General features: G+C 34.8%; 5 protein-coding genes across 6 annotated transcripts; 3 read left to right on the forward strand and 2 right to left on the reverse strand.

Moving 5' to 3' along the window:
- Positions 1-513: 513 nt before the first annotated feature.
- Positions 514-3,691, reverse strand: LOC120341384 (transcription factor SPT20 homolog). The gene is made up of 2 exons (XM_039409878.2): positions 1,317-3,691; positions 514-827 (listed from the first exon to the last, which is right to left on the reverse strand). The coding sequence occupies exons 1-2, from the start codon at positions 3,612-3,614 to the stop codon at positions 630-632; spliced, it is 2,496 nt and encodes an 831-aa protein (XP_039265812.2). The 5' UTR covers positions 3,615-3,691; the 3' UTR covers positions 514-629.
- A 1,335-nt stretch (positions 3,692-5,026) lies between these two features.
- On the forward strand, positions 5,027-11,630 carry LOC120340729 (NADPH-dependent diflavin oxidoreductase 1-like). The gene is made up of 13 exons (XM_078120065.1): positions 5,027-5,087; positions 5,654-5,759; positions 6,195-6,306; positions 6,425-6,569; positions 6,815-6,942; positions 7,276-7,378; positions 8,181-8,375; positions 8,785-8,926; positions 9,511-9,655; positions 9,748-9,887; positions 10,450-10,682; positions 11,158-11,371; positions 11,444-11,630. The coding sequence occupies exons 1-13, from the start codon at positions 5,027-5,029 to the stop codon at positions 11,586-11,588; spliced, it is 1,869 nt and encodes a 622-aa protein (XP_077976191.1). The 3' UTR covers positions 11,589-11,630.
- A 2,321-nt stretch (positions 11,631-13,951) lies between these two features.
- LOC120340732 (coiled-coil domain-containing protein 166-like) lies at positions 13,952-15,521 on the forward strand. Its single transcript, XM_078119820.1, has one exon. The coding sequence runs from the start codon at positions 13,992-13,994 to the stop codon at positions 14,877-14,879; it is 888 nt and encodes a 295-aa protein (XP_077975946.1). The 5' UTR covers positions 13,952-13,991; the 3' UTR covers positions 14,880-15,521.
- Positions 15,433-24,787, forward strand: LOC120340727 (BBSome complex member BBS7-like). Of its 2 annotated transcripts, XM_039409074.2 has the most exons (15): positions 15,434-15,590; positions 15,839-15,973; positions 16,044-16,219; positions 16,812-17,004; positions 17,644-17,783; positions 18,332-18,512; positions 18,795-19,006; positions 19,562-19,652; positions 20,507-20,626; positions 20,974-21,144; positions 21,830-21,975; positions 22,680-22,844; positions 23,446-23,659; positions 24,115-24,238; positions 24,324-24,787. In XM_039409074.2, the coding sequence occupies exons 1-15, from the start codon at positions 15,555-15,557 to the stop codon at positions 24,461-24,463; spliced, it is 2,244 nt and encodes a 747-aa protein (XP_039265008.2). In that variant the 5' UTR covers positions 15,434-15,554; the 3' UTR covers positions 24,464-24,787. The 2 variants fall into 2 exon arrangements, 1 of the variants encoding a protein (XP_039265008.2); XR_005569342.2 differs by lacking the exon at positions 23,446-23,659 and having other exon boundaries at positions 15,433-15,590; positions 24,324-24,463.
- LOC120340731 (uncharacterized) lies at positions 24,290-27,616 on the reverse strand. Its single transcript, XM_039409080.2, has 4 exons — positions 26,898-27,616; positions 26,123-26,215; positions 25,843-26,051; positions 24,290-25,321 (listed from the first exon to the last, which is right to left on the reverse strand). Exons 1-4 carry the CDS (start codon positions 27,219-27,221, stop codon positions 24,985-24,987), a joined length of 963 nt encoding a protein of 320 aa, XP_039265014.2. The 5' UTR covers positions 27,222-27,616; the 3' UTR covers positions 24,290-24,984.
- Between the last annotated feature and the right edge of the window lie 40 nt (positions 27,617-27,656).

The following is a 27,656-nucleotide window of genomic DNA, read 5'->3' on the forward strand; positions in this document are numbered from 1 at the left end:
TGCGCAACATAATGAAAACACCGTGAAATAGAGCAGTATTTTTCGTAAAGGGAAGTGTAAAATCGGTTTTGCGCCCCGCCTTGATAGAGTACCTAGAACGACTGGTTTGGGGGTTGTAACATTTGTAAGGAATATGTGGCCTAAATCGCAGGATTTGTGGATTCTAAATCTTCTAATTGCTCTGGCTGGTGTGGTACAAGGATAACAATGAATAAATCAGAAGTGGTTGTGCAATCTGTAAGTCAAATGGTGTATTAGTGCTCAATTTTACAAAAATTGACTCGCAACAAATCTGTTTCTAACCTTTCACTACAATATTGGAGATAAAGCACTAGTTTTGTATTGGCTATTCCAACTGATCAAGAGAAGCAGAATCTGTGTAATTTCCAACCTTTGAATCTGGCATCTATTTCTGATGTTTTAAGCACTGTTAACTTGAGTTTTCCCAGCTGTCAGTCGCAATCATATCTACTGCTGAAGCTTGCCTGTATCCATACTGACAAATTACATATACTTTGTCAAAATTGCATAGGAACAACCAGCAAATCATATATTGCAAAATATGATCCATTACTGTAAGTAATATAAATAGTGAAGTTGGCATGATTGTTTGAAAACGAACAAATTTATCATTCTGCTGTGGATCTTCTTTTTGAATTTTTTGATGCTGTAGCTGCTGCAATTAATTGTTGAACCTGCTCGGATGAACCAGTAAGTTGGCTCAACAAGTGTGCTGGGATACGAAGCTGTTGAACAACTTGAACTTGTTGTTGCTGTTGGATTGGTCTTGATGTGATCTGCGTCCGTGGTGCTATGGTGTATGTTTGCTGAGAATAATATGGAATATGTCAATAAAAAGAAGAAAGTGATGATTTTTTATAATACCGAGTTCATTTGGATTAACTCCAGTTTACAATAGCATATCCAGTTTGAGAGGGTTGTTCTGTTTTCAGATGCAACATTCATTCAACTTTTTCAAGCATCTGTGGTACACTTCAATATTACCATATCTTTTCTGGACTGTTAATTAATACATGTCAGATGTGACTATGTGACCAATTGGAGATAACTATGTGCAAGAGAATTGGCTGGACTCCCCACTTCCGTAGCATTTAGTTGCTTTCCTGTTACGGCTTCCTCCATGATCAAGACCAAATAAAAAAAATACTGATTGGAATGTTAACTGGATAAGAGACTGTTGGTTTGCCAAGATTTTTATCTGTTTCGAAAAAAAATTAAAAATCTTTTCTTGTTAACTGAAATTACCCATGAACAGAGGTCTCTCTGATCTGCGATTACTAGGCCATTATACTTACCTGGTTAGTTGAGCTGTCTTGAACTTGCCAATTATCATTGTTAGCAACAATTGCAATAGGTGTTGTTGTTCCAGATTGACCAACTAATGATATTTGTTGTGGTTGTACATGGGTAGTGGGTGCATTCGATGAAGATATTAACGATATGGGCTGTGCATTGGCATTTGCAATACTTGTAAGTTGCATTGCTATATTTGCAGGTAGCTGACTAGCAGGTATAGTGATGCCACCTCCTCCAGTTAACTGAATATTCCCAAGATCAAGGACATTTTGTCCACCACTGAGAAGGTTCAGAGCAGTAATTTGCCCAGATGTAGTCGTAGAACCTCCAATAGCCACTGGCATTCTAATAACAGCTGTTGTTTGGTTGCCTTGAATTTGGCCATCTTGTGATGATCCATTTGATGCACGCTGCGAATTAACTGTCATTACTGGAACTTGGACCTGTACAGCACCTGTCCCGCCAATTTGCCCCAGCGCGGTTGCAAGAGCAGATGAGTTCATAGTGAATGTTTGACCAGCAACATTTGAAACATTTTTCGTTGTCAATATCCTTTGACTATTATCTGGGATTGGACTTTGGGCAGTCACCAATGTAGCTCTAGATTGAATATTCTGGAAATCTGAACTAGCACGGGCCCGTCTTAATGCTTGAATTTGAGCAATTGCGCCATCGGGTCCAGGATTAGATTTCACTTTTGCTAACCGACGATTAGTGCTAGGAGTCGCCACAGGAAAATTGATACTGCTCTGAGAAGAATTCTGGAGTGTAATTGCATTCAAAGTAGGAGTTGTTGATGATAATTGAGTAGTATTAGCAGCGATTTGAACTTGTGGCTTTTGAATTTGTTTATAAATAGCAGCAGCTGTTTGTTGGGGTTTTGATTTTACTTCATATTTAGTCGGAATATTCATTTTCTTCCATTTTGCAATAGGAATGTTTATAACAGACCCAACTGAATAAGCAGACTTCTCTTGTGCTAGCTGCCAAGGTTGCTGCTGATTTGGGATATGGTATATCGCAGCATTCTGGCCTACATGTTTAACTGTAACTTTAGCTGGGCTTCGACCATCTTCCGTAAAAAGTTCTTGGTATTGTAGGATATACAAATTTGCTCTATGCTCAGTACCGAGAGAAAATATTTGATTCATGTCTTTCATTCCTATCATGCTTTGCTTGAAATACTTATTAGATTGTAGCATCCCAAAGTAATGCATGTCTCTCGGCCTTTGCCCAATTGTAATCCGGGAACATACATCTCTATTTACTCCTTCTGATTCGAGTAAAATAGACTGGACTTCAATAATATCTTCATTTGAAATACCTCCTTCAGGAAGTTTAAATACGTTAACATGCTTAGATGTGTCAACATCTTCAGGCATTGCTAATTCTAGGGGTGACTTTCTCCATACATCCACTGCAGTTACTGGAAGCTTTATAGATGAAGCCAAACCTGAAGAATTATCCTTTTTCAACTTTTTACGCTCCTTCAAAAAATCATGCAATTTTAGAGAAGATGGTGCAGGACGAGATTTATACAGCTCTGCTCTTTTTCGAGCCAATGCACCATTTCGTCTGATGTGTTTCCTCAGTGGTATTGTGTTAAACATTTTTTTTCTTGCTTGCAATTTATTTTTCACAATCGCAACTGTTGGAGAGACATCTAAGCACAGTGGTTCAGCAGTCGCCAGCGTTAGAACACTTTCAAGTGCCAGTTTATCATCAATTCCCCATTTATATGTGCTGCTAGTTTCTTCTGCAATTAAGTTAACATCATTTTGAATAGTTTGTTGTGTGGGTTTTAATAAAACATAGTTTGTTTCGAATGTTGTCTCATCAGATGCAATTCTATAATCGCGTACTTCAGCTAATACTGATCCACTCACGAAAGCATTGTTATGGCTCCGATGTAATGTATCTACGAGCATTGGCGGCAATTCTTCATTGTCAATGTAATCCAAAATTTCTTTTTCTTCGTAAGGCAAATGTAAATTTTCGGCGCATGTTCCATCACTTTTCATAAGAGTAATCGAATAACCTTCTGACACAGGAAACAGGTTTATCAGAAGTCTAGCACCATTCATATCTTTTACTAATGAGGATAATATATTGCTTGTAGGTCTTAAATTCCCCTTTGTCGGTTTTGTAAGGGATTTTGCATAAGTTTCTCGAACTTTTTTGCGAAACGATTTCCATTTCGTGGAAGGGATAGATCTTTTAGATTCTGGTAAAGGTGATTGCTCAGCTTCTTGTATAAGATAGTCAGCCTTGTCAAAGCATGATTCTAAAGTTTCCATGATTTTGTTCCTGGTGCATCATTTAATATAAACTAATTGAAATCCTGCGAATACAATAAGTAATAATGAATGTCTTCTTTATTGTTTAACTATATACCAATACTGCAATAACTTTTCAGAGCATGAAGACAAAGCAAAGCCAATTATTTATTAAAAATATGAGAACGATTCATATTTGAACAAATTTGATTTGATTCTGTGGTGTACAGGTGTATAAATGCATTTTATTGCAATAAATTAAATTGAACATCACGACCAGATAGGCCTCGCCAAATATTCATCACAGCCTTAAATTCTGACATACTATATGTTTTTGATTTATATTTGGTTGCCTCAAAAACTTGTACAAAAAATTGGAACTTTTGCGCTAATATATGCAGGTATATAAACTGTTAAAAATCGCAAGCGCAAGCAGACTTTGTAAACATCAGTGAATGCATATAAGGTTTACATTACCGCTAGGCGCTAAAGGGTGACTTTAACTGTGTTAATATCACATGTTATACTTGAGTTTGTAATTCAGTGTAATATACAATTATCTCACTGACAATGCTATATTCTTGTACGGTACAAGAATTTACAGAATCATGAAAATCCCAGATCCTTGACTACAATTTTGATGTATGACTGTCATATTGTTCTTGCACGAGACATTTAATTCATCAAATAATAAAGCAAATTACCTAACAATTTCAGAATTCAAACTCGTATTTTCCTGCCTTTGTCGGTAGCCTAAGTCTCTGTAAACCTACACACTCAGACGGTGTACACTGTCACCATATCCTCAGACTGTGGCCCCTTTCCATCGCTATCTCGCCGTGCTATGGTTAAAAAGTAAATGCTACCATTTAAAGTCATCGTCTCAGTTACCGTGAGTGCCACCATCAGCCTTTTGAATCCATCACGAACGCAGCTAGCTATTTAGCGCAGAACTCATGGGCAAGAAACCAACACAATATTTTGACATTGAGCTCAGCTGTGCTGGTGTGCGATAATATATTGCGCTTGTTTGTTGTCGACACATGAGCTTTCCATGTCTATTTCGCCCGTTAGACTTATTCAGATCACACGCAGATCATTTTTCAAGTGTTCACAGAATTGGGACGATTTGAACAATTTGACAGACAGGGGCAAAGAAATAGTAAGAAGACATGAGGAAGCAATAAATTCCAACCTCGCATTTTACGAAGATCCGGAAACTGGTTATATAGTTTGGACAAAAGAAAAGCATCTGCAGAGAGGAAAGTGCTGCGGGAGTGCTTGTAGACATGTGGGTAAATTAATTTTTCGATTGTGCCATATGTGGGAGCAAATATATTGCAATAAAAATGCGGAATATATATATAATTTACTCAATTTTCCATCAAGTATATAACGTTATGCACAAAACGCAAAAGTCTGCAAGTAGCATAATGATTCGGAAACGAATATCTTTATATGAATACAATACAAATGTGGAAAGCAGGAAAAAGGGTATGGAATTTTCAACCACTTCCAAGCAAGGCATTCAAAGCTTACTTTATGGATATACCCTAAATACAGAAATATATTATTTTTACCTAACAGTGTCCATATGATCATCAGAACGTGAAGGACAAAGCCAAAAACAAGAAGAAATTCAATGGATATTACTATGAATAATTCAAGTATGCTTACTGCATCCAAACAATAATTTATTTCGGCAAATATGGTTTATTCAGTGGGATTCAACTTCATGAACACCCCTAATTAGAATACAAGAATCACTGATGCATGACTGGGCTAAGTATTACTATAGCTGATATGATATCAACGTTGTCAGACATGTTTCATTAACCTTCCTTTTTTGAGCCCAAACTCTTTACGAAGCAAGGCTCTGGACAAGCAACTATTAATATTTAATGTAAACCATGATTTATGGCTTGGAAAACTCATACTGAAGAAGACATGCGCTCATATTTGTTAAAAAGCTTAAATACTTAAATCATCTCTTAGACATCGATTTCAATCTTCACCAATTATATTACCTCTAAATTTTTCTTAAAATTTTTCTGTTTCAGTTGCTAAACAACGTCACAGAATTGTAATCTTGTATGGAAGTCAGACAGGAACTGCTCAAGATGTTGCTGAGAATATTGGCGCCCAAAGTCGTGGGACACATTTCGAGTATTATTAATGAATTTAAGATTTCTTTTCCTATTTGGCGAACATGTTCATGTGATGTTAACAGGGAAAATATATACCAAAGAGATAGTTCATATTTCGTGTCTGGCTTTCGAATACTTCTATATAAAACCCCAAATAGATCATATAACAAGTGAAGTTACTAATCATGTTTTCAATAAACAAACTTCATATTTCATTTCAGACTAACCATAGTTTTAATTTTGTTTGTGTCTGATGTGTTATTTCACGACTTCTTTCGCCATATTGGTATATTCTTAGTAGTGAAAATTGGAAATCGATTTCTCTATTAGTAGTTGTGCAGGAGAAGAAATTTTTTATTCAATTATTTATTTTTTGAAGCCTGCACTCTGTATGATTTTATAATACACACATAAAATATACCTTAATAATATTATGAGATTATTTCACTTGCAGGGCATCTGTAATGGAGCTTGATGCATATTCTATCCAAAACCTAATAGAAGAGGATTTTGTTTTATTTGTCTGTTCTACAACAGGACAAGGTGAAACACCTGATAATATGAAAGTGGGTCTGAAGAATTTGTTGTCTTTCACATTCAGTTATTACCTATGTAAATTAAGCACAGACAAAATTCATTGTTCATAAAAACTTCATTTTTTGATTCCACAATTTTAATTTTTAGAAATTCTGGCGTTTCATTATGAGGAAAAATCTTCCTAATGATAGTTTACAAAAGCTTAGCTATGGAGTGCTTGGGCTCGGTGATTCATCTTATGCAAAGTATAATTTTATAGCAAAAAAAATTGACAGAAGAATTCAACAATTAGGTAAGAAAATGAGCGTAACACATTTTTTGTTATAAATATGAAGGTCTTGATAATCTGTTACGAATAAACGCATATGGAAATAAATGTTTGTCAATTTTGTGATTACAGTACTTGAAAAAGTGTGTATACGTACCCTCTTATTAGCAGTTTAGGTTTAATTTATAGACAGCCATACCCAACCTTATTATCCCCAATTAGTCATATCGTCTTTATTAATAAATTTATTTACCTTTATCTGTTTATAGGTGGTAAGAAACTTGTTGATATTGGACTAGCTGATGATCAGCACGAGTGGGGTGCAGATGCCACTGTTGATCCGTGGGTTACAGGAATGTGGACAAGGTTGCTAGAGATGTATCCACTACCAACTGGGGTAATATCACTTTAGAATAATGAATATATTCATGATTATTCAAAAACAGAACTGTAGTTTATTATAAAAGAAATATATTTCAAGAATACATTTCATGTTCTATTCTATATTATTTCTGTAATTTTGGATTGGAATAAGCAAAGTTTGCTCAGTACTAGAAATATAACATTATGCATTATCATGAAATTGAAGACTCTGAGAGCATATATTGCTGCAGTGAATCCAAAGCATCAGAAATTGACATTTTTGATCTTATGTCATTATGGGCCATGGCCCATCTTTTGTTTTGTTTCCGACTACTTATAATAATGTTATATAGTTTATACATCACAGGTTCTCAATCCATTAGAAGGTTCATTGCCGCCACCAAGATTTGAAATCCATAATGATGATGAGCTTTACTTAATGGAGAAAAAAATCAAAGTCACTGATAAGGGTATGTTTTTTATAGAACATATTTTATATGCCTTTCACTCTGAATAAGCCACCACTGATAGGTAAGAGATACTATAGTTTAGAAAGCCAGGAATCTTTCCAATTTGGCTTTGCCTAGCCAATATATTACATTGAGATGGTGGGTGTGGAAATTAAACCCTAGACCTGTGATGCCAACATAGTCTAGTGGTTCAACCACTAAATCATCACGCCCATAAGAAAAACAAAATCATATCGAAAATGTCTAGATTTCAAAAGGGTTCGAATCCCATGCAGGGATGGTTATGTGCGAGGGGATTGCTGGACTCTTCGCCGTCGTTGGGTGGTTCACGTAACCGCTGGTCGGTTACGGCTTCCTCCACCACCAAGTCCATGCTTCCGAAAACAAACAATATAACTAATCCCATACCCGACTTGGAATGGTAACCGGACGAGAGGCCGTGGTTCGCCATATGGATAAGCCGGCTTTCCTCTCCCCCGGGATAAATATGTAAATCATATCATATCAAAATGAAGTGTGGGGAATTGATATAATTGATAAATCTTTAAAGAGAAAGAGAAGAGAGATTTATTTTTTCCGTCAACCAGAAAAAAACAAGCATTCCAACAATAATAAAAATATACAACAACATACACAAAGTTTTTCGATATAGACTGGGAGGAGCGATACGACCATACAGCCATCAGGGTCAGTTCCCCCAATAAATAACAATAGCAGTTTTATTAGGCGAATTCGCAAACCACTAATATAGAAATAAGATAATAAGAATATGGTGACAAAGAAATACTGTTTTGTTTTAAAGGCTCTTTTTGTCGCAATAATCCATTCCAAGCTGAAGTAAAAAGTAATGTTCGTGTTACACCAGACAATCATTTCCAAAATACAGTTCATGTGGTATTAGATATATCTAAATCTGACGGAAAACTTTCTTATAAACCTGGAGATGTTGTAATGATCAGACCATCCAATACACAGGAAAATGTGAAAAGATTTTTAGGTTGGTTATTGCAAATTATCCAGTTGTTTTTAGGTAAATGCTATGTTGGAAAAAATCAATTTGAAATTTGCTTTGTCTGATATTTTTCTTGAATGCTTTCATTCTTTTTTATGTATTATCTTAAGATGCATATGGTTAATTGTGCCTTTTTGTCATCTAACAAGCATACTTGTATTGAACTCAAAACATGTCCCTCACGCAATTTTATTTGGTGTTCTATCGTTTGAGAACATTTTATCTGATACCGATAGCATATAGGTTAATCTATAGATCAGTGTTCTTCAAACTTTTTCTGCTTGCTGTGTGCGAGTACTGCAACCAAGAAAAATAAATTTTAAGCAATTAGTCTACGACTACAATTAGAAATTTTAATACAAATTATTTTCATTTCATACATTTTTATGTTCAGATACATTTTCTCATTTAAACCCAAATAAAACAATGTTGATCACATCAACTGATGATTCCAGTACTCTTCCTTTCTCTATGAAAAATCCAACTACATTAGAAAAGCTTGCAACCCAATATCTTGATTTCATGTCTGTACCTAGGTAGGTAGAATATAATTTTATACAGATGTATGGGATTCTGAAGTTCATTTTTATCATTTTATTTTAGGATTTTTATCATTTCATGGTATACTTGGTATACTCAACTCCTTGTACTGTACAAAGCTTAGGATTTTGTTCGCTTGTTCTGTTTTGTTGACTTGAGACTGGCAAACATAATTAAAATAATATTGAATCTAAATAAAACAATTTTTCATTTTTGGTGTAAGATGTTAAAAATAAGATTCAGTCAGAACTATAGAGAGATAGTAGCACTTTTTTCATTGGAACACCATTTTTTTCTTTGAATTTAGTTTTTTTTAATTTACTATAGGGTTAAATAAAAGTTACACATTTTAACTTTTTGATATGTACCAGTTGGTTTGCTCATAGTGGGGTTGAGAGCCATCAGCTAAAATGGAAAATAAAATCTAGTAACTAGTACAACTTGCCATTTGTAGATATACATACTTATTTATGCACCTAGTATTATTTAGGTCAAAATAAAATGGTAATGGTTATCATGGAAAGCCATATTATTGCAAATTTATATTTTATTTACCATTCTCATCTTTCTACATTTCTAGACGAAGTTTCTTCCAAATGTTGAAACATTTTGCATCCGATGAGTTGGAAAATGAAAAATTAGTTGAATTTTCAACCCCCGAAGGTACGGATGAAAGATATAGTTATGCAAACAGACCCAGAAGAAACATATTGGAAGTTTTTGAGGTGAAAAATCTAAAGTTGTGCTTGACACTATTTAAATGAATTCAACTGCTGGTAGTTATTTTAATTGTATTAAATATTGTTTTCAATTTCAGGATTTTCACAAGACTGTCAAAAATATTCCATTAGCACGATTGCTCGAGATTATTCCAATGATTCAGCCTAGAGCATTTTCAATTGCATCGTCACCTACTAAACATGTCAATGAAATTCACATTCTCGTGGCAATTGTCAAGTAAGGAAATGAATTTAGATATTTGAAATGTGGTCTTATTTAAACAATCTTCAAATTTCTAGGATTACTAGTTATAGAAAAATTGGGGTAACTGGTTATCTTTTACCACAGTGGTCACCAAAGTGTGGGTCGCGACCCCAAGTTGGGTTGCATTCTACACTGAGCTGACTAGCACTACATAGCAAGTTTGGGTATTCTGAATTACAGTGATATCTTTTATAATAAGGCTATTGTGTGACGGCAATAATTAAATTGTAACACAAAATCTAGAGCATGTGATAGAGTTTTTGGGACCGAGATTTTGCTGTGATTAGTTTTTAGTGGTTTGAAATATTTTTTTCTTTTCCATACCTAGGCGTCACAAGCTTATCATACGTCATAACTTTTGAAATGGGGTCGCGTCTCAAAGTTTGACGACCACTGTTTTACCACATCAGACTGGTTTGGTAACATGGAGAGTAACATTTGTAATTTGTTGTGTGTTTAAGCTCCCTTTACTCTACCTGGATAAAATCCTATCTCTTTACATGATGTTGTTTATCCTCCTATTCACTTCTTTTAGATACAAAACCATGCTTCATATCCCTCGACAAGGCTTATGCTCTACGTGGTTGTCAACTTTGAACCAAGGTTCAAAGGTTCCAATTTGGATTAAAACGGGAGGTATCAGCTTTCCTAATGCATCTAGCAAAGATTTACAACCTAATGGTACTTCCTGCATCATGATTGGACCAGGCACTGGTGTAGCCCCATTTCGAAGTGCAATACATGAACGAGTATGCAATGAAGAGAAAGGTGGGTGATTTTGAACACAGTGCCCACTGTTGATACTGTAATTGGCTTATATCAGTGCTTTTCAACTGGGGTTAGGTGAGTTCTGAGAATTCTGTAGTGTCCGGTTGGGGTTTCTCTTCGAGTTGTGGTTTCTCTCTGTGTCAATTTTCCAATATCTATTAGTTTACCAACTATAAAGAATAAAACCAGAAGTCGTTCGAATAGTGTAGATATGTATAAATATTTCATTGAGCAACATTGAGCCATTTTATCTTCTGTGATGACTTTTCGTTGTCAGAGTGTCCAACACTGAAAAATTTGACTTATATGTTTATGGCTGTTTTGGATAATTGTTAGTAAAGGTTCTGTGATGAGCCCAATAGCATATCGCGGTTCCACAACTATAAAAGGTGGAGAAGCACTGGTTTATAGGTTGGTTTAGACTGAAAATTTCTGAAATACGTAATTGCATTGCATGTAAAATTCCCTTTTTCAGGAAATGTTCTCTTTTTTGGATGTCGGAATAAGGATGCTGATTTTTATTTTCAAGAAGAGTGGAATAGTTTGATTCAAGATAGATGTCTGCAATTATTCACTGCATTTTCAAGAGATCAAGATGAAAAAATTTATGTTCAGCACAGGATAGCGGAACATGGTCAATTACTGTGGGATATTATTAGTAAATGCAATGGAAATATCTATGTAGCAGGGTAGGTATTCTCTATTATAAGTTAATCATTGTTTTAGTCAGTATCAATTTATCTTATCTCTATTATGTTTAGGAATTCAAAAAACATGCCGGATAGTGTCCGAGATGCTTTCTTGAAGATTTTTAAAGAATTTGGAGAGATGACCGAAAAAGAAGCATTTGAATTTTATGAAACTATGCAGAAAAATAAAAAATATCAACAAGAAACATGGTCTTGACACATCTTAATGCGTACTTTTAGCAAATTAATAAATCAATTTTATCATTTTTGCCTGTTTTTATTGTGAACAACTGTCTGTGCACGAAGGTGTAATAATATTAGAAAGCATATACCGTACATTTTTTGATAGATGTGTTCATCCGACCATATAAAACCAGATGTTTCTGTTGGGAAGTTATTTGAATATAGCGATCCATTTTCGGTGATGTTAATGATGCTTTTAGCAAATTAATAAATCATCATATGATAATTTTATCATTTTTGTCTGTTTTCAAAATAAGCAACTGTTTGTGAACAACTGTCTGTGCACGAAGGGGTTATAATATTAGAAAGCAGATACGGTACATTATTTGATAGATGTGTTCATCCGACCATATAAAACCAGATGTTTCTGTTGGGAAGTTATTTGAATATAGCGATCCGTTTTCCGTGATGTTAATGATGCTTTTAGCAAATTAATTAATCATCATATGATGATTTATCATTTTTGTCTGTTTTCAAAATAAGCAACTGTTTGTGAACAAAGGTGTAATAATATTGTAAAGTATATCCACAATATCTTATTGATTCCTCAGCAAGTTGTTTCTGTTAGAAGTTATCCGAATATAGCGATAATGCAGCCATCTCAGATGTACGTTTTGATGGAAGTTTATCAGCTGGCCACTAACTTTTTGTGTAGTTGGGCTCCTGGTGGAATGACATTGAGGCCATTTTAAGATGATGAGCAATGATGTTGCCTGCTGTTTTCGAATTAGGATCAGATTTGTGGCTCAAGCCAGTTCGAACAATTTCATTTGCAACCGAAAGTTCTAGCTCACCCCTGTAAATTTTAGGTAAAAACAGGGTGCGCAACATTCTTTCATTATTGATTAATGGGAAAATAAAACGATACTGTCTAGTTGGTGAGTGGCCGCGTGCTTGAACGTTGCTTACGTTGGTGTTAGTTACGGTATACCGGTACTCGTACTAGGATTACTCTCAGTTTCGTATGACTGTATTTTTTTGTTGTTTTATTCATGTCAAGAAAGTCACAATAATTTAAATTGACGTACTTACCGTTCGAAATCAATCATGCGTATGATGTAACCAAGGTTTTGCTCATCCAAGCATAAAATTTGAAATATTTCGGCAGAAAACAAACCAACATCGCTTTTCATTTTTTGCCTAATTTTCGTTACGCCCTGACGTTCATTACCACAACTGTTTGTAAATTATGAAATACAAGCAGACTTAACTGCTCGTGTAGCGCGCTTTTTCACATCAAAATTGATATCCAGACAGGACAGTAGGACGTTCTAACGCAATTTTCAGATTTCAGCGTCAACGATTCTCTGCAAACTGTGGCACGAGGACGTTAACCGACACGTCCAACCGCGGTGTTTCTGTGTTTTTCCATTATGCAATTTACAATTTTGACCATTCAAGTCTTATTAATAGTTCAAAAGTTGAGCAACCTCGATAGGTTGTGACCCAGTAAGGTGGACATAAACCTATATCATTGGTGGCGAACCTTATTTCTGTATTTCATGAATGAGCCAATCATCATTTTTTTATTGCATGATTCAGTGATTGCTGGATTGTGGAAACTGGGGAAAAAGACAGTGGGTCATAGATATTCATTGAAGCTCGCAAAATTATAAACATGATGTTTCATCTTTTTCACAAGTTTTATAATCCTTGGTTTGTATTGTGTATCTTTGAGCTTCACACATGCCACATTTATAGGTATAGTTATAAGTTCAGAAGTTAGTGGTGATTTATGGTACTCTAGTTTATGACATTGATTTATAAAAACATGGATTCGCATGTGTATAAATTAATCGAAAATCGTTTACAATGCAGTAATACTACAGCAAATCGTCTTATGGGATTGAAAAGATTTTGCAAAGGATTTCAACTCTAGGAGAATTATAATTTTTAATCCAATCACATAAATCCATCCTGTTCAGTTTTTATTTCAGATTGCTATGTTTGTAAATTAGGTCAATAAAATTTTGTTTTCTTGAAGGCATTGTATGCGTGAATTATAAACTGCAGAGTAGTATATAGTTCGAAGTCTTATGCTCTTTTCGTTAATTCTTCACTGTCGCTTTGTGACCCACAAGTCATTGGTGGATGTATAGCCTATCATAATGTTATAACATAAAACATACTAGTATACTAACCTACTACTGTACTATGGTAAATGATCTCAAAACATTTGAATATTAAATTTTTTAATATAGGCTTACTGAGGTCTGGAGGTGTAAGGAATATTGATGCCGCTATTTTCAAATATTCCATACAGTTATCAGTGCATCGGGATATAAAATGCACTGAAATATTTATCAGGCTACTTATCATACTCTCATAACATAATAAATCAATGTATAATTTATTTTCAGAACTAAGATAACATAATATGCCGCCCAAAAAGAAAGGTGGAAAAAAGAAGGGCAAAAAGGCAGCTGCAGATGAAGCACCTGCTGATGATGCAGAAAACGCTAAGGAGCCTACAGGTCCTACTGACAGAGAAGTTTATTTAAAAAAAGAACTGAATCATTTGACTAACGATTTAGAAAGACTTAAAAAGCAGTCAGAGGAACTCAGAAAAGAAAATGAAGTATTACAACAAGAAGCTCAACATACCAGAATTGAAAGCCATGAATACATGTCATACATGGCAAAAAAGACACATAAACGTCAAACAACAATTGTGTCTTTAAGCGATCAAAACCAGAAGGAACTTGAAAAAATAAATTCTCAAAAAGAACAAATGTTATCGGATTATGAAGAGAAAAAGAATAAGTTAAAAGCAACTCTTTTGGAAAAAGAAAGTTTACTCACAAAAGCGAGAAAAGAGTTTCAAGATTTAGGTGAATATCGAGAACTTCGTGAAGATCAGTTGAAAAAAATAAAGCAACTCGAGCGTGAAGTTCTACACATGCGTGGAAAACATTCGGACACAATTCAACAGCTGAAAGCAAAATTTTTGCAGGAAAAGGCAGAATATACTGAAGAGAGTGAAAATAAAATTCAAGCATTAGCTCTGGAAGCTAACAAAAAAGCTGTTCAATGTTTGAACGAACATACAACAAATATAAAGTATGAAAATCGACAACTCAGAGCGGAACTTCTTAATTTAATCAGAAGAAGTCAGGTTTTAAATCAGCATAAACAAGAATTGGAAGAACAGAAAAAGCAGCTACAACGAGAACAACAGTACAGTGAAGATATTCGTAAACTACGTGGCGTGAGACAAAAGAAAGCTCTGGCACAAATGGAAAGAGAAGAACAAGAAAAACAATGAATTCCAAATCGTTAGCAAAAACTTCATATTGAGATATTTTGAAAACCGCTAGTTGAAATTTATTATTAAATATAGGGAAATTGTCACATTCTGTAATTAAAAGATTGTTTCATATATCATTGATAGCTAAATACTCTTTTTAATTTAACCCAGAATTTTTTTTTGTGGTTCCATTTATCATTATTCTCAGTGTTTATAACAACTTTATTGTTGAAATCCAATTCAGTTTCTTTACTGTAATTTTGTGGCGAAATAAATTCATTGTGATATTCTGTGATAACTTTTTGTTGCATTCAATCAGTAGAACACAACTATTCAATAGTTTTCGATATATTTTTATAATTTAGGGAACAAAACCTAGGCATTGATACAGTATAATTTTTAAATTTTATGTCTCCATGTTCTCTTTAGTGTTTGTTCTATAGTATGGCATTATAAGATTTCTAAGGCTTATATATATATACTCATACTTATTTCAGTTTCAAGTCATTTTCAAATATTCCCAGTATTTATGTATTTCACTGTCAACTTATTTTGTTTTAGTTTCATTACATGCTTGTATCATTTAAAGCTTCCTATAATTCCAGTTTATATCACTCACTGTATCTATCAATTTATGACAACTTCGCTGTATTTTTATAGTGTATAAATAATTTATTAGAATATTTTTCACACATGGATTTGGATCTTCACAGGGTGGATTACTTGCAGGTATTTTTTTATTTTGCTTATAGTATTACTCAAGCTGTAACATCGACATAGTCCTTGTAAGCTAACCTCTATGCTGTGAGCTTATTGCATTGAACTATGCTCTTATGTTCTGGGCACTGACTATTAACAGTTGTATTTGACAGAGAATCATCTCGGCTTAATTTAGATAAAATTCCATTTATGATGTCAAAATACCAGATAAATTTATACTTGTCATTGTCAATACTATATGTTTTTTCATATCACAGGTCGCAGTTACCGGAAAAAATTGCATGAAAGTTTTACCCAACAATGAAAAATCAAAAAGAATTTTGCAGAAAGTTGTAGTTGCGGACAAGAGCGGGGTTGTTACTTGTTTTGGATCGAAAAAAAGAGATATTTCTGTAAATAATTTATTTATTATCTTCGGATTGCAAAATAAACAATTTTTTATGGTAAAATCTCATTTTTCAGAATGTTTTCAAGACTTTGCCAGGAGAACCAAACAATTTTCTGGATTTGGGTGGTGCATTAGGAACTCCGCAAGATAAAATATTTGTTGCATCTGGTTCTGTTGTGCACGGCTACTCAAGAAAAGGAAAAAAGTTTCTAGGATTTGACACAAATATTACAGAAAACATAAAGTGCATGTAAGATAATAAATGTTAACTGAGTGACCCAAAATACAAAATCTAGATCAGTTAAAACATATTCTGGAGGGAACATAACTTTTGTGTGAAGCATCCTAGATTAGTAAAACTTTTTGGTAGAATCATACACAAAAAGAATTTCAAATGTTAAATAATGTTTTAATTACCGTAATTGTTGCGATTTATGGGTTCTGTGTTTTGGGTCACCCTGTATATCTAAGGGATAGTTTCTGTATGATATAGAATTTGATTTTATCGAACTTTTATGCTCTATTGTAGCTATGATATAAATGTTCTTTGCAAAATTTTGCTACATATTTTTGTATAAAATATTACAAAGTAAGATCACCTGAGTGACTAAAGCAAAATCACATTTATATACAGAAATAATTGCCTGATGTGGCGTCTTGGCTATCATGATATCACAGGCCAAAGATTTTCAGGTCTTTGTTCAGTTCTAAATCCTCTTCACCCTGTCATTGCAAGACCAGAAATATCTTTATGGTGCTTATAAAATGCCTTGTTTAGATAAAATGTATAGAAAACCTCGTGTTTCTTTTTATGATTTAATTATTTTCAATTTCATTTCTAGTTGTGTGAGCGGAAGTGACCTTCTCATTGCAGGAGAATATATTTACAATCATTTTTGTGATTGCATTGACAAAGGATATTATCTGAGCAGCGATAAAATAAATGATATCATATGTATTCCTGTACTTCGAAAAGAAGGCGACAATTTCACACCAATTCTAGCTTGCAATGACAGATTACTTCGTGTTCTTGATGTAAGATGATCTTACAAGTTTGACGATAATAAAAAATGTGTGCTTTGGATATTTTTTGTTTATCAACTTGAATCTTAAATCTCAACTCAGCATCTTGAATATAGCTTAGAATTTTCATATTTATCCCATGAATAGGAAATTTAATAACAAAACTTAATCATATGGCGAACTACGTCCTACGTCCCGTTACCAGTTCATGTCGATAAAGGAATAAATAACCAGTTATTTGTTTCAGATGCATGGACTTGATAGTAAATAGAGCAATAACTTACCAGCTATCAGCCACCCACATATTATTGATTCTCAAATACCTATTGGCATCAAATATTTATGATGTGCTTTGATAAATTAAGTTTCAGATAAACAAGTTTCAGATAAATTATCTAGCACAAAGCATTAAATAGCATGGATCAAATTGCAGAACATTCCTCAGCAATACATATGTTCACAGTATCTTATGGTTTCATCTGATCAAAATATAGGTGATGTTAAATAACCATCCTCGATATTATTATATTGTCTATCTGTCCACTTTGGAATTGATTACTTTTGCTATTCTCCACCTATTTTGTCTAGACCTCTACATAAAGCTCCCTAGCTTAATTTCATTGTATAATTTCTAAATAAATCTTTATACAGGGCACTGAGCTACGATATGAAATTGAAGTAGCTGGTGTTCCACAATGCATAGTTCCTTACCTTGGTAACGCAGGTGAAGAGGGAAATGAAATAATATATGGGACTGTAGATGGAACGATTGGCCATATTGTCGTTGGCAGGTATGTAGAGCTGAGAGCTGTTGCTAGGGTCTATCAAATGACCATATATCATAAAACCACTATTTTGATCAGTTTAAATTTAAAATTATTACGAGGTTGTTTAGAAAGTCGCCCAGTCCTCCCAAGGACGCTTATTTCAGGTGGGGGTTATGTAGTGCTAAGATTTAACCCTTTTGTACCCCAGTACCCCGGTTTTAAATTTATACCAGCATTGTCCGGCCAAGGCTTTGAGCAATCACTTGAATGTCAAGGTAAAAATATTATACCAATTAGCTTCTGTCTACTTTCCATCTGAGTATATTCTGTATATTGACCGTTTACGTGCTAATTTATCATCCTGTCTGACCTGAATGGTCTATAGACAATATATTAAAACATTTATTCTTATCCCAACCTCAAAATATCACTCTGTGTGTTCTAGTTTGAAGAATGATTTTACAGATCAAGTGAAAAAATGTTCGTACGAAATCAAACAAAACCATGATTAAATCAAATATCAAGCAGACATCAAAATCAAGAAAAATTAATCTTTTACATTTTATTGATAGGGATGAACCCAATCATACATGGGAGCTACCTAATGATAGAAATTTAGGTGGGGTATCCTGCTTGGCACATCATGATATGACTGGGAACGGAACGCCTGATCTTTTGGTGGGAAGAGAAGATGGTACAGTAGAAGTTTATAGTTATGATATTGGCGAAGAACCAACGTTAAGATATTCTCATGTGAGTACACACTTGCTTGACTCAACTAAATTCACAAATTGCCAGAAACTTGATATCGACATGATACTATGAAAAGTAATATGTGATATGCAACTCCTTAGATTTCGTTAGGTATTACCCACTGGCTGCTTGTTGTACATGGCCATGATATGATCAAATTACATAAATAGACATTGTTGTAAAAAGCAAATGGAACTAAGCAGGCATATCTTTGATTTCGTTTTACTTATATAATTACCATAGTTCTTATTAGGTGAAAAACGACTTCATGAAATATTTCAGACATTCAACGAAAGCATTACTGCCATACAAGGAGGCGTCATTGGAGCAACAGGGTTTGATGAAATTGTCTTGCTCACTTATTCCGGTTGGGTAATCGGGTTGACAACAGAACCACCAACTAAACACATTGGATCATCTCGCTCTAAAAGTCTGTCTTCTTCAACAAATGAGCAAGAAGACCAAGAAAATTTACAAAAAATCAATAAAATCAAGTTAGTTTGGTATAAATTTTTAATTTTAATCTACGATCAAACATTGTAATAGAGGGACATTTTTTCATATTTATGTCGATATGTCAACTGAATTTTCAGTAATCCGAGAGTTTCGAGACGAAATGCAGGAATTGAAATTTCGAAAGAAAATTAATTTGAAAATATTACAGAAATAGGTGCTTATTAAGCTGGTATCTAATCATAATTCTGTGCAATTGACGCCAAAATATTTCAATAAATAGTTACAGGAAAATGAAAAATATACATTTTATCAAAACAGTTTATTCAAGTTTGGCCTTTTTGGGGTCAAGCGCTCAACTTGCATCACAACATTTGTGAACTGCTTGTTTGAGGAAGTCCGGCTAGTTGGACCAAATATTACACAATGAAGTTTGAAAGTGTTATACAAGGTTCACTTTTGGGCCTCACAATTTATCCATTTCCATTCTTGCAATGGTGCATAGATACAGATCCATTAGCACAAAAGCACAGAGAAAGGAATTGTAGTTAGACCCACTCTACTTCAATCAATAATCGTATTGTTACATTATTCAGATCAGAAATAGAAGAATTACAAATGAAAGTTGCTTCTGAAAGAGACAAATACAGGAAAAGAGCAACCCAACCTGTTGACAAGAACGAATTGGTGAGATATATTATTTGAAGCATGGCACTAGGTGTATTTTAAAAAAGATTTGTAAATATAATTAGCATTGCAATTTTAATTACTAATTATGGAAAAAGATTAAAGCGTGAAGACACAAGACAGATTTTGGGCCGTTCACAATCACATATTATTCACTTAATATGACCGTGCTGATCAAACCAACACTGAACTATACATATACCGTAAATGCTCGTTTTAACGCCCGGTCTTGATTAAGGGCCCGTTTGAATAGCCGCCCGTGTGAACAGGACATGAAAATAAAGAAGGGCCGGTGCTTGAATACCCGCCCGGTGTAAAAATTTTTTTTTTTTTGAGGATTTGTATCTGCGGTGCGTAGAAAAAGTCTAAATTTTTATTATTCTCGTTTAAATCATACTTGAGAACTGGAAATGACAATATACGGTATTAATTATTGTAACGATCGATCTTATCTACCAGTATTTTTGTGTGTAATTTTACTTTAAAAATAACAAGCGCCCCTGCTTGAATAAGGGCCAGTTTGAATAAGGGCCCGGTTAGTGAGTACTGAGTATGTTTAAAAAAATAAGCGCCCGGGCTATTAAACGAGCTAATACGGTATGCATTGGAATATGGGATCTGTATCATGAATCAAACGTTTATTTAGAATATCGTGTGTGGTTTCCATATGCATGAGCCTTTTTTAAATTTTCTGGAAATGCTCATGACATTGTGATTGTCGGTTTTCATCTGATGCTTGGCCTACCCAATTTATCAAATTCTGTCTTGAGACTTGTACCAGAGATGTGTAACCTGGAATGGCAACGTGTTAAGTGTAGCTTGAATTTCAATACATATTTTTGTTTCCCATCTAGCCAACAATGTCTCGTGCTGCAATATTTCATGTGAAAGATAGGTTTGTTCTATCACCTTCTGATTCAAGTTATAACCTAAGTATTGAAGTCCAAACACCAATCGACCACATAGTATTACAGGTCAGTGAGCTTGATTTTTTATTACTGTAGTTTAATTTAAATAAATTGCTACCAAAATTTAAATGAAACTTGATAGGTAGGTTTTCTTACTATTCAAATTTTTTTTCGATAATATACAGCATATTTATATGTTAAAGAGCTACTTGAGTTTGGAAGAACAGAAATTTGGATTTGAAACCGAAAAATATCTTGCAATCTCGACTTAGTTTAGTCTGATACCGTAAATCACACTCGGCCACTTCGCTTAGATTTCTTCTCTAATATTTACTATATGCAATGTCGACAAACATTTCATTAAAAAAATTATAACTTGCACTATAAGTCATTTTCTACATTATTATTTTTAGAGTGATGTTCCGATAGATATTTTGGACGTTGCTAAAAACTCAGCAGTTGTTTCATATACCCCATGTACATCTGGTCCACCTTCATCTACTGGTGGAAATTATTCTGATGTCAACTCTGGGAATTTTCTGCTTGCTACCTACAGATGCCAGTCTAGCACTACACGACTTGAGGTGAGATTTAATAATAAAGCCTATATATAATATAATATAAAATAATTACTGAGTCATTGCTTTAAAGCAATATAGCTGGTAAAGATTTAAAGCAAAATAGCTGGTAAAGGCTAGGATATGTCACTGCATGGCAGTAAGGAGATAGGCTTTAAGTTCTATATTTCAAAATATAAGGGTAGGATATTTCATATTCATGTGAGTACTATAGGGAGGAAAGGAAGCATGGGAATAGATATCAGGATGGAACATGCACCATCCTACAACAGTGAGGAGTCCAGCCCATTATTGTTTGCAACAGGGCTAAAAACATAGCAGGGTGTGACATTATGTGTGCCTATGTCTTTATAATTCATATACGTCTATAGATATCAAAGTGTCTTAACTCTCGTAACAAGGTGGTCCCCTGAAATATGATGTTGATATATGAATACAATAAACTGTGATATCTTGGTACAGATGTACAGATTTAAATAATTATTGTTGTTTGGGTACACGTTTTGTTAATATTTTGGGTATTTTGAAATGTGTAGGAACGAATTAAAATAATTACCATTGTTTCTTATGGAAAAAAAGTTTTGGTACTTGAACAAATCAGTACTCGAATACCAATCCTGAGCGAATTATGTTAGACTACTGAGGTATCACTGTATTATCAAACCAAAATGCTTTGTTTTTGCTTATTCAGCTAAAAGTTCGATCGATTGAAGGTCAATATGGACTTCTGCGAATGTACATCACACCACAACTTCAACCAAAGACTTGCATTGTTAGAGAATTTGTCATCAAACCTCTTTCACTTCATCAAAGAAGCCATTTCATTGATGATAACAGGTAATATTTTTCTAAATAGTTATCTATTTTCAGTGTTGGCAAAGAGGTGGATGAGCCCAGATTGACATACATTTTATATCAATCCTAGTCTATCTAAACCTGGTGTAATAGTGTAATATTATTAGGCTGTGCTGGATGAAAAGGGTCTATTTTCACAACAGTGGTCAGAGTACCCAAGCATTAGATGTCTCTCTCTTCAATGTTGAGAAGACTTGAGTTACAATTTATCGAAGCCACTCTAATCATGTAATTGAAATGACTTATACCTGTACAGAACTCACCACCAGTGAGACTCAACTCGGTTATCGACTTCGAACTCGAGGTTTAGGGACTTCTACCTGACACTGCCTTCTATTCACTCGAATTTTCTGGTCAGAAACTATCGAAATCCATTTGTTATAGTTAAGGCTACTACATGCAAGATAATATAGGTTCAGTTGTATTTGAGACATCCCAATGTATTGTAATTATTAAATCCCTAATCGTGTTGGTTATGATATAGTAAGAACAACAATATACACAAATAATTGAATGTCTTATATTGCAAAATTTTATACTGTACACTTTATTGATGACCGATAACAAACCCAGAATATCTAGATGTGTTTTTGAATTCAAGTAGGAAAATAAAGACGGTAATGCCATCTCATACAATGGAAAGTGAACTGTCTTGTGGTATAAATTTTCATATTTTTATATCTAAGGCCAATGAATGTGCTTAAATTGACCGGACCATTTAGCTTGGCAGAAATGCATTCATGGGTTGCATACAGCTTACCAGATGTACCAGACAGAACACCAACTGATGATGTTGCCACATTCAGCTTTGTGAATACCTTTTTGGACACTGTTCTTGAATGTACTTACAAGTAAGTGATACTTTCAAACTTTCATACAGATTTTTTGTGTTAATACAACAGAAAACATGAATTAGTGATTCTAACGTATGGACAAAAGTCATGTTTTGAGATGTTATTGGAATCTTTTTACAGCTGGATGGAGAATTATTTTCATTTAAGAAGCGTTATATACAAAAGGAAAATGTGTTTGAATCTGTTTTGGAGTAGAGGTTGATTGGCTGAATAATCCAACCCAAAAATGGGTGGCTATAATTTGCCATAATATGTTTAAGTCGCCTTGACTTTTATGCCCTCACGGCTGTGTCGAGAATCAGACTTGATGAAAAATTTCGAATTATTCAAAGTCAGAATATCAGACTTTAATAGGTGGTAATCGATGTAAAAATTTCCTACAGAAACTAAAAAGTTAATAAATTGTCTAAGCATTCTCAACAGACAAAGAAGACAAGACGCCTATGCCTACATTTTTCAAAGGTCAAAATCTCTTTTAATATAGAGTCATACGCCAGAGTTGGGATTAAAATTTGTCAGAATCAGTTTTTTAAATGTAAATTTCCGATTCTTAAGCCCTGTGTTAGATGACCAACTGGGATCTTATCATTTTATCCAGGAAAGGTGAAGGAATATTCAAATCTGATAATATTTCCACCATATCAATTTTGAAAGATGTTTTAACAAAAGAAGCAACAGGAAGAAAAATTAATTTGAATATAAATTACGATTTCAATCAGTCATCTATTCCACATACTTTAAGTTTAATTCACCCTAAATTGGATTACCAGTTGATGCTAGCCAAGAAGGTTCAACTCATTGATGCATTAAAGGTATATTCATATCATTTTTAAGTGTGGACAGTGATGATAATTAATTGGAATGAAATTGAGAGCATGGCCCGTTTAATGGGCATATCTGCTATCATTAGTCTGCATCATTTTTCAACCTAGGATTCTTCATAGGAGAGTCACTGCTCGATGACCAAAACTGGATTATCGCATTTCCTATCATCCTGAAATGCAATTTTTTACTTCATTCTGTATGTACAATGTGTATTTACAGTATGGTGAAAATATAAAAAATAAATTATCGATTTCATCTTGGGAGGGCCAGACCCGGGGATGAAAAAATATGACTTGAAGTATAGCATTCCCTTAAGATAACACTTTGTGAAAATGTACACAAAATACCCCAGTTGAAAAAATAAAATGTAACCAGACCACTGAACACTATGGCAATGTATTTGCTAGTATTGCGACTGCTAAACCAAATCTTTATGATTCAGGAATTACAAGTCCATGAAGGTAACATTGATTTTCTAGCAGCAGAATATCAAATGATACTTGGGGACAGTGAGATGTTAAAAGAGGAATTCAAAAAACAACCCGCACATTTGGAGAGATTATATGGTATTATAAATGATGATCTCTTTAGCCTCAAGCGGCCAAGACTCCTCAAAATTTTCTGTAAAAAAATTCATTTTTATTTTTCCAGGCATGGTCACTGATCTCTTTATTGACAAGTTCAAGTTCAAAGGTGTCAATGTTAAACAAAAAGTTCCACAACTTCTAGAAACTTTGGACAATTATGATCTTTCAACATTGATAGAATTCTTTGAAACTGCAACAGTATGACTTCACACCATGTTTATACTTGGGGAGCATTTTAGTATTCCACGGCAGCAAGAGAACATTCCATCCCGTGATGTAGACCCACATTTAATATAAAACCTCTAGTATGACTAACGTCATCAGGGGCTGCTTAGCTGTATTTTGAATGTGATGTCCGGAGTTCTTTTAAATTCAATTGTCAGTGCGCCACACCAGGGATGATGCATCATAGCCTACAATAATATAATTCAAGCATAACATCACGATTGCTTTTCGTACCTCTCTGCTAGCGGTCAAACGACATACCAGTCTTTGTTACAAATTTTCTAATAAATTCATATTTTTTTTTATATATATGTTTATTTTATTTATAAAACAGCAGGGTCATAATAACGCAGTTCTCATGCAACCATCGAATCCGAGTTAGCCCGTCAACTTTGACTCTGCATCCAAAGGTCAATTACCCTTATGCCCCTACCCGAGAATACCCCACTCCAGCGAAGGTGCTCTGACAAGAAATATACCAGAGGTTTTTGCCAACATCACTAGTGGCTCCCGTCATTAGCTTCATCGTCACACATGTCATACTTTAGAATTATCCGCAAGAGTTCATTTCTGCATCTGCGTTGTTTGTCTGGGTGGAACCTACCCAAAACGTTTGCGATATACTGTGAAAATGACTCGTTCTCTTTAGATGGTCTTGGCTCTTTTATTGCTTCCAAAGCAGGGGGACTAGAAGATGGTTGCAAAAACGCGGACGAGGAATCGTTGTGTTTTTGTTGGTAGTCTGGATTCCACCGTCTCACGCGTCGTTGTATCCGATGTTTTCTCACGTATGCAACTGGTTCTCCAGCGGCGGGAGCTGTAGTGCGGTTGTTCTGCCTGGCGAAAAAAAAGCAATCTTGAACCAGGATTTTCACATTTAATAGGATGTAAAAGAAGCCGATAATACAGCTTAGTCGCATGGCGGGACTCGTTATCATCGGGTTAGCAGTCCTGGTTTAGTATGAAGGAAGCTACTCGGTCCGGAAGACATACGCTTGCATTGCTCTGCGCAGTACCCCGCCTTCGCACGATTGAATCCTTTGTAGGAATGATTATGTACAAGAGTAGTGCAAGTATTACCTTACCGTCGCAGAGTGGTTCACCAGAACACTGGTTAGTCACGACTACGTCCTCCATCCAACTCCATGCATCTATTGCTCTTGACTATTCCCCTCTTGACTATAACCGAAAAGGGCCGTATTTCGCTATGTTTAAGTCATTTTATTAGCTTCCACTTATCGACACAGTATTATCGAGTAAAAACCAACCCACGTCGGATAGTCAGCAGTGCGACACGAAGTCGTGGTTCTCTCCGCTATTTAACCTTTTTTGGATAGCATGACATATACAAGGCTCACCTGTCCGATAAACTCGTGGCATTTTCAATTATTGCATTCCCATGGTCGTCGTCACTGTCCTCTTCCTCATGTATCAGGTTCTGCGAAAAACTAAGGTTGTCTTGAACAAGCGGCGACTGGTCTTCGTCACCTCCATACACTTGTGACAGTGACACCACTTCTCCATACTCTTCCTTCACTTGTAGCTCTTTATTTTGCGACCCTTCATACTGCAAATATTTTTATTTTAGTTTTCAAACGTATTTTAAAGCCAATTCATAAATCAACGAAATATATTTACCACATTGTTATACTGACGATTGCGATCTGCTGTGCTGGAATCTGATTTTTTCAGGAACAAAAGTGTGGTATAGTGGTCCCAGGTCGGAACATACTGCAAAATATATACATATAACGTTTCACAAGTCGGAACAATATATTGAATAATATAATAAAATAACCGTACCGGTGCAAATTAAAAAATAAACAAGAGCATACCGCATACTAACAATCTTACATGTAACCTGTTTTTAAAGAATACTGGTAATTGAAAAATTCTCGCTACACCGTAAAGGCAGCGATTAAAACAAGTTTGTGGAATTTGACCTTCTAGAATTTTGGTGAATAATAAAGCACTTGATTCATAACTATTTAGTCTGTCAAAAATGTTTCTATATAAACGTATGCTTGCTATACGCGTAGGATCGCCATCTGCTATGGTGGTGTATCCCCATATTGATCAACGTACATAGAATAAAGAAGCAAGAATGAAAGAATATCGGCACTTGAAAAGAAGGAAAATACACGAACAGAAAAAAAACCTGAGAATTCTCGGTATTTAAAATATATAATAACTGTGTTGTTATTATTTTGCATTCTCTGTTACGTTTGTATTATATTAATATTGCAATATTGTTTTATCATATAAACCCAATATAAAACAAAACAAAGAAGCTTGCTATTTGCAACTTGCAATGCGTTAAATCAATTGTGAAATTTTGCATTAGGTTCATTTCATTCAGTATCATTTAACTTCTGTGTGACCATCGGTATTTGGTATAACTATAGTAACTCACCGTCGGACTAACAGTTACTTTTCTCTCTTCGCGGCAAAATTGCGATCTCATCGATGACCAGCGCTGTCGGATTGTCCCCTCGTCAATGCCGAGCAGTTGAACGAGTTCAGAATATCCTTTCATGCGTGGCTCACGTTTGTGAAAAAGAATGTGGTCTGTATCCCACATATATCTGTGCTGTTCAAAGTACTTGATCATTTGAATTTCTTTTTCTGGCGTCCAATAGATTGAATATCGCTGATTCTTTCCTACACCATTTGATCTCGACTTGATGGCAAACATGGCGACGAACGTACTCTGTCTGTCCTTTGTTGAGAACAACATAGACAGACAAGTTAACACGTGACACGCTCGTGCCTGTCTGGAAGAAAGAAGGCAGGACTTATTTGTCTTCTAGTATGCCGCAATGTTCGCCAGTCGGAGTCACTGTTGGCGACATTACAACAATCGATCCTTTTCTTTTTTTCTTTCGTTTTTACAAATTGAAAGCCGTGTAGGAATGGACGAAGCTGCGTGAATGAAATAAGTAACATAACGGTAACGTGTATGCCGTTAGTGTAACCACAGGAGATGGCTTCGGTGCCCACAATCTCACAGTTCTCGCCACAAGACCAATGAAAAACATTTATTTTGACATACTCCCAGCGAGAAATACAAAAATATGGACTCCTGTCATAAAAAATAACATACAAATTTGAGGAAGAAGTGATTATATTTTCAAAATACTGTTCAGCTATTCTGTTATTGGTTAAATTTTAT

This window comes from Styela clava, chromosome 14, assembly GCF_964204865.1.
Source record: "Styela clava chromosome 14, kaStyClav1.hap1.2, whole genome shotgun sequence".
NCBI lineage: Eukaryota > Metazoa > Chordata > Ascidiacea > Stolidobranchia > Styelidae > Styela > Styela clava.

Coding starts and splice junctions, on each gene's coding strand:
- LOC120341384 (XM_039409878.2), bottom strand. CDS start 3,614: ATGGAAACTTTAGAATCATGCTTTGACAAGGCTGACTATCTTATACAA. Junction 828..1,316: donor AAGACAGCTCAACTAACCAG/GTAAGTATAATG, acceptor TATTATTCTCAG/CAAACATACACCATAGCACC.
- LOC120340729 (XM_078120065.1), top strand. CDS start 5,027: ATGATTCGGAAACGAATATCTTTATATGAATACAATACAAATGTGGAA. Junction 8,376..8,784: donor AAATGTGAAAAGATTTTTAG/GTTGGTTATTGC, acceptor TTTTATGTTCAG/ATACATTTTCTCATTTAAAC. Junction 9,888..10,449: donor ATTCTCGTGGCAATTGTCAA/GTAAGGAAATGA, acceptor CACTTCTTTTAG/ATACAAAACCATGCTTCATA.
- LOC120340732 (XM_078119820.1), top strand. CDS start 13,992: ATGCCGCCCAAAAAGAAAGGTGGAAAAAAGAAGGGCAAAAAGGCAGCT.
- LOC120340727 (XM_039409074.2), top strand. CDS start 15,555: ATGGATTTGGATCTTCACAGGGTGGATTACTTGCAG. Junction 18,513..18,794: donor CAACGTTAAGATATTCTCAT/GTGAGTACACAC, acceptor GAAATATTTCAG/ACATTCAACGAAAGCATTAC. Junction 19,653..20,506: donor CTGTTGACAAGAACGAATTG/GTGAGATATATT, acceptor TTTCCCATCTAG/CCAACAATGTCTCGTGCTGC.
- LOC120340731 (XM_039409080.2), bottom strand. CDS start 27,221: ATGTTGTTCTCAACAAAGGACAGACAGAGTACGTTCGTCGCCATGTTT. Junction 26,216..26,897: donor AAGTAACTGTTAGTCCGACG/GTGAGTTACTAT, acceptor TATATTTTGCAG/TATGTTCCGACCTGGGACCA. Junction 25,322..25,842: donor GCCACGAGTTTATCGGACAG/GTGAGCCTTGTA, acceptor TTTTTTCGCCAG/GCAGAACAACCGCACTACAG.